This window comes from Psammomys obesus, unplaced genomic scaffold, assembly GCF_907164565.1.
Source record: "Psammomys obesus unplaced genomic scaffold, mPsaObe1.curated_primary_1811, whole genome shotgun sequence".
Taxonomy (NCBI): Eukaryota; Metazoa; Chordata; class Mammalia; order Rodentia; family Muridae; genus Psammomys; species Psammomys obesus.
Window position 1 is genome coordinate 761,806 of NW_026595981.1, and position 11,729 is coordinate 773,534.

Here is an 11,729-nt window from a genome sequence, read left to right on the forward strand (position 1 = left end):
CAGGCAGCAGGCCCGGCCCCTTCCCACAGCGGGCAGGGAGGGGGTGTGTGCACCGCGACTGGGGAGGGGGGGGGTCAGGGCGGCGCGGACGCAGGCATGGTTGTCATGGCGACCGGCCGTCTCCCGCCCCGAGGGCGCGAACCCGCATTGTGAGCGCGGGAAGTCAGCTTCTCGCCACGCGCTGCCGAGCGGGCGGACTCTGGAAAGGCGCCTGCGTCTGGGCTAGCCGCCCCCGGCGACTGCTCCCGGCTTCTGGCCCCTCCGAGGGGAGCGAGGAGGCCTGCGTCCGGCTCTGGGTCCCATCGCTCCTCCGAATCCCGCGGCCTGCCGGTAGGTCTCAGTTGCAAAGCCTGTGGGAGAAAGCAAGAACCCGGCCGCGACCTACGGACCCGGAGCCCTTCACGCTATTCAGGGTCTCCACGTTTCATTTGGCTCATCTTGCAGATGGGCACACGCTGGAGCAAGAGGGCCGGCGGGGGTGAGACGAGCCCCTTCTAAGGATTGGCATTGGAAACTCGAGGAAGTGGGGAAAGAGCCACTCAGCTACAGATTTCATCCCTTTCTACAATTCCACGAGACCCGGGAGCGACGTGCAAAATCTACGTGAGAGGGCGACTTCCATTCCCACGTGATGCAACTTTAGCGTGTGAAAAACAGAAAGGTGGGAGCAAAACAGGCCCGCCCTCTGGAGCCGGGGCCGGGACAGCGCAGCCGGCTGCGGCCGGGAGGAGTGGCCGCGGCGGGTCTGCTGGCACACGGGCTGGCGGGAGAAACCTCGCGAGAGGGCGCAGGAGCCCGCCTGAGGCCCGGCTCCCGGGCCGGAAGCGCGCCGGTCGGGCCGGAAGCCGTGCTCGCTCGGTGCACGTGGGCCGCAGGATGGCGGCTCACCGCTCCGGCCCGCTGAAGCAGCAGAATAAAGCTCACAAAGGCGGTCGGCACCACGGTGGTGGGTCCGCCCAGCGGGACAGCAAAGGTGAGTGGACAGGAGGAAGGGCGCTTAGCTGCCCGTGCTCACACCGGGACTAGACTTGGCATCCTTGCTGAAAGCGCTGGGACGTTCTTGTTGGGTAATGGCGAGAACAGCCACTTCTGGTCTGCCTTCCAGGCCGTGTAGGACCGAAGATCCTGAGCAAGAAGCTGAAGAAGCAGCTCAGCCGCGTGGACCAGAGGCACCGCGCCAGCCAGCTCCGAAAGCAGAAAAGGGAGGCGGTGAGAAGAGTCGGGGGTTGGGAGACGGCGCGGCTTACGGTTTTAGATAGGTAACTGACCCAGAAATAGGACGAAAACGGAGGTAATCTCGGGGTACCTTTCGGGCCGCGTTCCTTTTAGTCTGTGGCCCTGCCAAACGCCTTGACAAGTCATACACGTGGCTTGCAACGAGAGAATGCTTGGTCCGTGGGTATCTGTAGTACACGGACTGCTGCTCTTTTTGCAGGCTATTGTGATTTTGTTTTAACAAAGAGTCTCATTATGTAGCCCTGGCTGGCCTAGAGCGTCCTGAGTATGTCGGCTGGCCTCAGATTCAAAGAGCTCCCCCTGCCTCTCCTAAATGCTCAGATTAAAGGCCTGGCCATTTTGATCTTTTCTTTTTAAGAAAGAGTTTATTATTTTTATTCTATGTGTATTGGTGTTTTGCCTACATGTATGTCTGTGGGTGTCATATCTTGGAGTTACAGACAGTTGTGAGCTCCACGTGTGTGCTCCCAGTCTTCTGGAAGAGCAGTGATCTTGACCACTGAGCCATTTCTCTAGCCCCTGTGATTTTTTTTCCTAATGTTTTATGATAAATAAAGTTCCCTTGGCACTTTTACAAACCAACAAAAAGGTCTGGGAGTTCTGATTTGGTGTGGCAGCAGATGTATTTATGAAGATGTACTAGTGAAACAAATGTCTCTGAACCTTTGTGTTTCTAGGTTCTGGCAGAGAAGAGGCAGCTGGGCAGCAAGGATGGGCCTCCACATCAGGTGCTGGTGGTGCCTCTGCACAGCAGGGTTTCCCTTCCAGAGGCATTTAAACTGCTTCAGAACGAAGACTTGGGAACAGTGTACTTGAATGAATGGGGAAGCACCCATAGCTTTATGCTTGTATGTCCGGGTTTGAAACATCGGTGGTTTTTCACATATGCAAGACCAGGTTAGAGTATCCAATATTTTTCTGTTATGTTGTTATATTTCTTGATTATAATGTGCTAACTATCTCTTTCCACTGTGTCTTCTGCATCCAGGGGATCTGCATACTGTATTAGACATGGCTAAAGTTGCTGATACCATTCTGTTCCTCCTGGACCCAATAGAAGGCTGGGACAGTACTGGGGATTACTGTCTCTCCTGCCTCTTTGCTCAGGGACTTCCCACATATGGTAAGTGTGTTTGGAGTAATGGAGACCAGCAAAGAAAGTAAATTTGCATTTTTTGTGTTCAAATCTGATCTTCCAGGTATAATGTTTAGCATTTGATTTAGGAATACAATCAATGGGTTGTATTTGATGTAGGATATAGTTGTTCAAATTGCACATTTTATTTTTTTCTTTTTTGAGACAGGGTTTCTCTCTGTGGCTTGGCTGTCCTGGAACTCACTGTGTAGACCAGGTTGGCCTTGAACATAAACAGATTTGCTTGCCTCTGCCTCCCAAATGCCGGTATTAAAAGTGCACACCACCAATACCCAGCTATTTTCATATTAAGGAGAATTTTTATTTCTGGGCTGCTCTTTGCCTAGGGGAAGAATAAGAAGTTGTCCCTTGTGACATTTCTTTAGTGTTAGCTAAGAATTGAGTTTTCTAGTGGTCTTTGGGATCACAGTAGAACTGCTGGGTTGGTTATGAACGAGAGAGGAATTTTCAAGTTGTGAAACAGTCACTAAGTGCTATTTTTCTCTTTCAGCACTAGCTGTCCAGGGGCTTTCTGGCCTCCCACCAAAGAAACAGATAGATGCCAGAAAGAAGCTAAGTAAAACAGTGGAGAAACGTTTTCCTGAAGACAAACTCCTGTTCTTAGACACCCAACAGGAGGCAGGAACGCTGCTTAGACAGTTGGCGAACCAGAAGCAACGGCATCTTGCTTTTCGAGCTCGGCGAGCTTACTTGTTTGCCCATGTTGCTGACTTCGTGCCTAGTGAGGAGAGTAACTCAGTGGGCACCTTGAAAATCTCAGGCTATGTTCGTGGGAGGACTCTGAATGTGAATAGCTTGCTGCATATTGTTGGACATGGTGATTTCCAAATGAATCAGATAGATGCACCTGTGGACCCTTTCCCTTTAAATCCTAGAGTGATTAAATCCCAAAAGAAACCAAGCATGGCAATGGAGGTAAGATTGATAGGGTTTTCATTTCAGAAAATCTAACAAAGGCTAGGTGGGGCCTCTATTACTTGGCTACATTCCTTGCCCAAGATGGTTTTTAACTTTGTTACTGAATTTGCTTTTGTATGCTGGAGAGGAGCCCTATCACTGGTGTGGAGGGCAGGGATTACTTTGTGGGGCTTGGCTCTCCTACCTTGTGGGCCCAGACTTACTTTCAGAGCAGATTGTTAGGCTAGTGAGATTACTGCTCATTTGAAGTATAAGTCAGTAAATAGAAATACGTTTATCGTGTGTATTTATCCAGTACTTCCTAGAAATTCTGCATAGTTGGCAGATGTGGCCTCTTTTCTCAAGAACTTAATTTGAATTAGACAAAAAACTAACACGCTTGTGATTTTAAATATTATAGTAGCATATAGTTAAGGTGTAGACGTGCTGTGGAAATCTAGGACCTAGCAAGCTATGCCAGAGAGAGCAGAGTCAACCAAATGTGTGGAAGGGATGGATAAAATATGCTGGGGACTATGAAAGCCTGCGGGTAGTGATGGAGTAGAGTCTTTCTTTGGCCCTTTTTTTTTTTTTTAAGACAGGGTTTTTCTGTGTAGCCCTGACTGTCCTGGAACTCACTGTGTAGACCAAGTTGGCCTGAATTCACAGAGATCTGCCTGCCTCTGTTGAGATTAAAGGAGTGTGGCACCACACCAGGCATTCTTTGAACTTTTAAAAAAGACTGGACCTATGCTGGGCCCACTGCCTGGCTGCCTGGCATGCTGTTTAATGCTGGGATTAAACAACAGTGGGAAGCAGAGGCAGATGGATCTCAGTGAGTTAAAGGCCAGTCTGGTCTATAAAGAGTCCAGGACAGCCAAGGCTATACAGAGAAACCCTGTCTTGAAAACCAAAAAATAAAATACAAAAAAAAAAAAACAAAACAAAACACCAAAAACCACAAAAGAAAAAAAAAAAAAAAAAAAACCCAAAGCAACAACAAAAACTCTGAACCTCTGGACCTCACTATGTAGCAGTGGCTAGCGTATAGACCAGACTGGTCTCAAACACTGCAGACAGCATCCTGCCTCTTCCAATTAAGTGCTGAGATAAACAGTGTACACAGTCATGCAGGGTGTGTTTAAATTCTGAAAAGAGCAGCTCGATGAAGGGAGTATAATAAACAGGCGAGGGTCAAGATTAGAAGCAATCTCAAGAGTTAAGCAGGAGAACAGAGGTGAAATGCTGGGGATGGCCACCTGGAAATTTTGGTATGTTTTGATTTTCTGTGTAATTTGTGGCTCTTTCGGGTTACTGTTACATGTTCACCTTTTGGTTTTAGGTTTGTGTTACAGATGCTGCAGCAGACATGGAAGAAGACCTTAAGGTTCTGATGAAGGCAGACCCTGATCAGCAGGAGACTTTACAAACAGAAGTTATTCCAGACCCGATGGAAGGGGAGCAGACCTGGCCCACTGAGGAGGAGCTGGATGAGGCAAAAGGTCAGTAGCAGCAAACATTACTTTTGACTGTCATTTTGTATAGCTCTTGTCTTGGTTACTGCTCCTGTGCTTGTAGGTCTGGATGAGGAAAGGGTTGAAGGTCATCGCTGCACTAAGTAAATACTTCATACAGCTTCCTCTCTAGCAATCACTCCACGCTTGTCTTTGTAAATAATAATGTCATTGGGTCCACTACAGGGCTTATTTAGCTTTGCATTTGTTGCTAACTTGAGCCAGCTGAATGAAGCTTGGAAGTTGTTCTCATGTAGCTGCTATTTCCCTTGTGTTGGTAGCAGTATCTGCAAAGGTGAGAATACAAAAAGGGAGCACATAAATTGTTTGGGTTTTTACAGACTTACTGAAGCAACGTTCCAGCGTGGTAAAGAAGGTCCCTAAAGGAACATCTAGTTACCAGGCTGAATGGATTCTGGATGAAGGTGATGAAAGTGATGGGGAAGGCGATGAATATGATGATATACAACATGAAGGTTTTATGGAAGAGGGGTCTCAGGTAAGAAATGGGCCATCGGGCTACCTGTGCATATAGCTCCAAAAACAAGGCTGTATGAAATCAGTTGCTTAAGAATGCCGGCGATTATGGAAAAGTTGTTTTCATGACTTATTCTCTAGCATAATTTATTTTGAGGTCGGGGAGATGCCCACTGGGTAAAGTGCCACATAAGTGTTAGGACTCGAGTTTGAATCCTCAGAACCCATGTGAAGCTCAGTGTGGTAGTGCAAGTCTGTGACCTCAGTGTTCCTCTGGCAAGATAACGGTAGAGAAAGGATTTCTGGAGCACTGACGCCAAGTTAACAGACAGCAGAAGATCCTGTCTCAAGCTGAGGACAGGCAGCAAAAGCTGTCCTCTGCCCTCTACAGTCGTAAACACATGACCACATAAACTCTCACATGCACATTTTTATACTGATACTCACTGCAATCTAGGAAAACATATAAAATATACACAAAATTAATCCTTATTTAATTGCTTTTGGTGTAGAACTGGGTGTTTCTGCTGAAATATCTGCTTTTTTTGAAGATGCTCTTATTAGCCTATAGCTGACATCGGACGCTACAGCAGTCTTTCTATCTTAATGTTTCCAGAGCTAGGATCATAGACGTGTGACACCATTGCTGACTGCTATTTTGTTGTTGGGTTTTTTGAAATGTCAATGCACCGTCTTATTATTATTCTTGGGTAGTTCTTTTTTTCGGAGAAGTCTCATGTATGCCACGTATTCTGAACTCACTGAGTAGCAGAGAATGACCTTGAACTCCTTAGTCTCTTGCCTCTTCCTCTCCCTAGTGCTTGGATTATAGAGGTACTCTAGCATGCTGTGTCTTAGTTTTGGACGCGGTATCTTCTCAAGTGCTGGGATAAAGGTGTGCGCCACTATACCCATCTCAAAAGCATGCTTGTGTTTATGTGTGGACCAGTGTGTGGTGGTCAGGAACAGCTTGCTGGGGTCGTTTCTCCTTTTCCACTATTTGGGTTTCCTGGATAAACTTGGGTTTAGAAGTGAGGTAATCATTGTTGGAAACAATGCCTTTAGACCACCCTGTTGGTGCTATGGTTTTCATTTGTGGGGGGGCATAGTCTTACGTATCCCAGGCTGGCCTAGAATTTAGTAGCTGAGTGTGACCTTGAACCCAGGTCTTGATATCAGGCATGTGAAATCTCCCCAGTGCTAGGCAGTGGTAGTGATCTGAACAAGCACTTCAAGCATGCTAGTAGGAAAGCATTCTACCAGTTGAGCTACATTCCCTGCTGTCTTTGGGTTTGTTACTTTTTCTTTCCGTTTGGTTTTGAGACAGTCTTACTCTGCCATTAAACTCATAGTGAGTTTCCTGTCTCAGCTTCCTCAATGTTCAAACTGCAAATGTGTTTCATATTGCATAGTTGTTATCCCCTATTTTACAGGATGGGAGTGGTGAGGAGGAAGAGGAGGAAGAATGTGAAACTATGACTCTAGGGGAGTCTGTGTGTGATGATCTATATGATGAGAAAGTAGATGAAGAGGCTGAGGAGAGAATGTTGGAGAAATATAAACAAGAAAGATTAGAAGAGATGTTTCCAGATGAAATGGATACCCCTCGTGATGTGGCTGCTAGAATTCGGTTAGTCAACAATTGATTTCAAATATTTTATTTAAAAGTTTGATGGTTTAGAACTATGTGAGTAGGAATCAAATGGAGAAAAACACATTGTCCTGTCCTTGAAGGGCTAACATGCTGTGTGAGAAGAAGCAACATACAATCAGGGCCTAAAATTGTCCAGAGAGCTCTAGTGAAAGAGGCTAATTATCAGATATTCCTTGCAGGAGCAAATACTCAGAAGTATATATTTCAGGAAGTAAGAGTGTATTGAGTGAATGCTTGTAAAAGTAAAAGTAAGAAAATGTAGGTGATTTTTCTGGAAGCAAGCTTGACTAAAAGCTGTAAGGCAGGTTCAAGAGCCACATTCCCTAACTGGTACCAGGCAGGCACCTCGTCCCCTATGAAAAGCCTGGTTTGATTCTGAAGTACTTGTTAGAAGCTGTTTTAGAACATGGTTTTTCTAAAGCCTTAGTTTGAAGTTGTTTGAGAGATAGGGTCTCAGGTAGACCAGGCTAGCCTTGATCTTCCTGCCTCCACCTCCGACGCGCAGGGATTATAGGTGTGTACTTCCATGACCAATTCTAATTTATTAGAATATTTTGGTGTCCTAGTTTTTGAAAGTTTTGCTTTGTAGCTTAGGCTGACATGGAACACATGATCCTGCCCCAGGTTCCCTGGTGCTGGAACTAGAGGTATTTACCACAGAGCCAGATTTAAAGATTTGCTTGTTGTACTATGCCTGGGATTGGACCTCGGCCATGTGTATGCTAGTAAACTTTATACCAGAGTCATCCCTAGATAAGAGTACTTTGAAAAAGCGAGAGACTTAACCATTTAATAAGTGAGGTGGGTCTCATCTAATCCTCTTACTTTTTTTAAAAAAAATGTGTGTTCTAGATTTCAGAAATACAGAGGCCTCAAGAGCTTCCGGACATCTCCTTGGGACCCTAAGGAAAACCTTCCTAGAGATTATGCTCGGATCTTTCAATTTCAAAATTTCATTAATACTCGGAAAAGAATCTTTAAAGAGATTGAGGAAAAAGAAACTGAAGGAGCTGAGGTATCTGCCTTCTGTCCACCTTGTAATTTGTTTTTGTTTGACACCATGCTGCTTGTTTGGCAACAAACAGCGATCAGAGATAATTAACTGAGAAGGTTGAATCTGGTGACACACCCTTGAGTGCCAGTCTGGAAAGACGAGGCTTGGCATGTATATACTTGGAAAGGTTTGCTCATTATTGGGACATTAAGGATCACCCTGTGATTATCCTGTGCTTCTTCCTGGCAGGCTGGCTGGTATGTCACACTTCATGTCTCAGATGTCCCAGTCTCAGTGGTTGAGTATTTCAGGCAAGGAGCACCTTTGATTGCATTTTCTTTGCTACCTTATGAACAGAAGGTAAATTAGTGTTTTGTGGCAAATGTAGAGTTACAAATATTTTTCCAAAGTGTTCAACATTTTGCTCATTGGGATGAAAGTGTCTAGCTTTTTGATTGAGGAATCAGAATAGAGAAGTCAATGATGGTTGTGCCCAAGATGTCTGAACCTGTCTGAAGCATCTTTGTGATGCAGTCTGTGTGGTTCTGAGACTTCTCTAAGTGTGTTTTTTCAGGTGACAACAGGGGTTAGCAGTCAGTCGTAAAAGTAAGTGTCTATGCCTGTGTTTTCTCTTGGTAGCCAGTAGTCATGTTTACTGGGAGTGGGACGGCTATCATAAGGGTTGAGGAGGTTGGATGATTGTGGTTGGGAGGGTATATGGTGATCAGATAGATGTGAAGGCCATTCACTGTGGCTAGTTCTTTAATGTCAGAGGTCGAATGGTAAGCTAGCTTAGATATGTGCATGGAGCCGTCAGTTGGTGGGTAGAAAGGGAACTATTTAAAATGTCATCTGTACAACATCAACTAGCATGGTCAGTTAGTAGGGTGGTACTGACGTTTGTTTTGTTTACCTTTCAGGTTAGGTTGTTTGTATGCCTAGACTATGAAGCTTTTTCTTATTTGGTCCTCAGATGTCAGTATTGAACATGGTGGTGAGGCGGAACCCTGGCAACACGGAACCTGTGAAGGCCAAAGAAGAACTGATCTTCCACTGTGGGTTCAGGCGCTTCCGAGCCTCCCCTTTATTCTCTCAGCACACAGCAGGTAAGCATGGGAGCTGCTCGGATCTTCTCATCTATTCTTTTAGGGTTGAAGGCAGAGTACACTTTGAAGCACTGAAGCCTCTGTGGTTAGACATATTTTCAGTACTCTGACTTAGGAGCCAATGATGTTTTTATCTAAAATGTCTGAACCTGTCTGAAGCATCCCAGTGATGCAACCTGGTACTGAGGCTTCTCTGCTTTGAGTATTTGTTCCAGAGTGGGTTTTAAAGCAGGATCTAGCTTTAGGAGAAGGAATATGTGTTACCTGCTTACTTGGGGCTTTTGCCTTTCAGTGACAGGAGACAAAGCTGGAGACAGCATTAATGGTGCTACATTTTTTCATCCACCATGTCATTTTGTGAACATAATTTTACAAAACATAGCTTATCTTGTGATTTTGGGGGCACGATGTCTTGAGACAGGATTATTAGTATGGCCTAGAAGGGCCTTGAACTTTGGGTCCCCCACCTTCAACCATTATTATATAATTATTGCCTGCTTACTATTAAGTATCAAACTATTATGTAAAACTATTGTGTTTTTGTCAATTTTTATTTATTGAGGTTTGAGAGGCAGGCTGGTCTTTCTTGACCTTCAGGGTACTGGGAATGCAGTGTTGGGGGTACACCAGCATGCCCAGCCAGCACGGGGTACACTGACAGGCCTAGGTAGTTGAAATAGAAAGAAATAATAGAGTTAGCTCAGCACTTGTTGCTGAACCTGAGGATCTACACTCAGTGAGTGCCCTGACCACCTATGATGGAAAGAGAAATGGCTTTTGATTTTCTACTCTAGTGCTGTATAGCACATGTGCCCTGCACCCTGAAAGTCAATAAAATATATTCAGAAGCTCTTTTATTTTAAGAAAGTAATGGTGGTGTTGCAAATGAACAGTTTGCCTACTAGCCTACTATATCCTACAGGCGGCACAAAGAACTCAGCTCAAAGCCATACTTAACTTTCTGGGTAAAAAATGTTCTGCTCAAGACTGGGTTGTTGATGAAGCACAGTCAGTCTGAGTATAAGCACTGGTTGAGGAGGCAATGAGATCAGGTCACCTGGAGGGCTCTTCCAATGCCAGCCTTAGTCTAAGCTCTAATTTTAGCTCCAGTTGAAAATCACTGATACAGCCTGGTGTGGTGGCACATGCCTGTAATCCTCAGCACTTGGAGAGGTAGAGACAGGCGGATCTCTGAGCTCAAGGCCAGCCTGGTCTACAAAGTGAGTCTAGGGTAGCCAAGGCTACACTGGGTAGTAGTGTAGAGAGGAGTTCCTGTTTCGAACCCCTTCCCCGCCACAAAAAAAAATCACTGAGAGGCACCTGCACTCAGATATACCTACATCCAGACATAGACACTTAAACACATAAGATACAGGTCTGTGGCAGAGCCCTTAGTGTATACACAGCCTTGGGTTTAAACTTCATTACTATAATTTTAAAAGGTGGGGTTATGTGCTTTTGATAGCCTTTGGATTGGTTTCTTAAATGGCTTAACTTTTCTATTTTTTTATTTTGGACCCTTTCTATGGAAGCTGATAAACATAAATTTCAGAGATTCCTGACTCCTGATGCAGCCTTAGTGGTAACAGTGTTTGCACCAATCACTTTTCCTCCCGCATCTGTGCTGCTTTTCAAGCAGAGAAGCAATGGTATGTTGGATTCTGAATAATAAATAAACAACAAATATGTACCTGCTAGAACCATCACTCATCTGTTACTTAGGGGTCTTACTGTATTAAGTCATACTAGTTTTAGTCTCACTGGCGGTGGAAGCCCAGGGTGATAAACTAGTTCTTAACTGTTGGCACACTTCAGTGCAGGCTGCTTAAGGTGGGTTTGGTGGACTGGCTCATAGCAATCTTTTAGTGGTCTTTCTGTGGCCCCAGGAAGGTAGCATAGTGCACTTTTCCAAGAAACTCTTGCATAGATAGGGTCCTTAAAATAGATTAGAACAGTAACTAAGGATTTGGCCTGCTCTCCTTTCTTAGGCATGCACAGCCTCATTGCTACAGGCCATCTGTTATCAGTGGATCCAGACAGGATGGTCATCAAGAGAGTTGTTCTGAGTGGTCATCCTTTCAAAATTTTTACCAAGATGGCAGTAGTGCGCTATATGTTCTTCAACAGAGGTAGGCGTGAATAAAGGAGAGCAGGAGCTCGTTTCCCGTGGTGGGAGGATCGTCTAGATGCTGTGTGGGTAAATGTTTGACTTCGTGTTTGTGTGTTCCTTTCTCAGAGGATGTGATGTGGTTTAAGCCTGTGGAGCTGAGAACCAAGTGGGGCCGCAGGGGACACATTAAGGAGCCTGTAGGTAAGAGGATGGATTCCCAGGTGTCATCAAGGACCATTGGGTTGTAAGTTCAATGCCTGAAAGTGTCTATTTTGACCAACTTTCTCTTTTCCTTCCAGGTACCCATGGCCATATGAAGTGCAGTTTTGATGGGAAGCTAAAATCTCAGGATACAGTATTAATGAATCTCTATAAACGAGTTTTCCCCAAATGGACTTACGATCCCTATGTACCAGAACCAGTACCTTGGGTGAAAAGTGAGGTCTCTTCGACAGTGTCAGAAGTGGACATGGAATAATGGATCTGGTGGGGCTATCTACTGCGGCCAGGACTCCGGTGTGAGACTCTGGATTGTGACTAGGCAGCTTGTGCTTCCTATTTCAGCTGTCCATGCCTCTGATGTGT

General features: G+C 45.3%; 1 protein-coding gene and 2 non-coding genes across 3 annotated transcripts; all 3 read left to right on the forward strand.

The window, feature by feature from the left end:
• Positions 1-265: 265 nt before the first annotated feature.
• Tsr1 (TSR1 ribosome maturation factor) lies at positions 266-11,710 on the forward strand. Its single transcript, XM_055620116.1, has 16 exons — positions 266-330; positions 445-973; positions 1,106-1,209; positions 1,914-2,133; positions 2,225-2,359; positions 2,883-3,307; positions 4,632-4,791; positions 5,145-5,302; positions 6,714-6,910; positions 7,787-7,949; positions 8,178-8,288; positions 8,902-9,034; positions 10,567-10,683; positions 11,023-11,163; positions 11,271-11,345; positions 11,444-11,710. Exons 2-16 carry the CDS (start codon positions 877-879, stop codon positions 11,620-11,622), a joined length of 2,415 nt encoding a protein of 804 aa, XP_055476091.1. The 5' UTR covers positions 266-330; positions 445-876; the 3' UTR covers positions 11,623-11,710.
• LOC129686632 (small nucleolar RNA SNORD91 family) lies at positions 8,398-8,490 on the forward strand. The gene has a single exon (XR_008721677.1). It is a non-coding gene; the product is annotated as a small nucleolar RNA SNORD91 family (small nucleolar RNA).
• Positions 9,145-9,233, forward strand: LOC129686631 (small nucleolar RNA SNORD91 family). Its single transcript, XR_008721676.1, has one exon. It is a non-coding gene; the product is annotated as a small nucleolar RNA SNORD91 family (small nucleolar RNA).
• Positions 11,711-11,729: the final 19 nt, after the last annotated feature.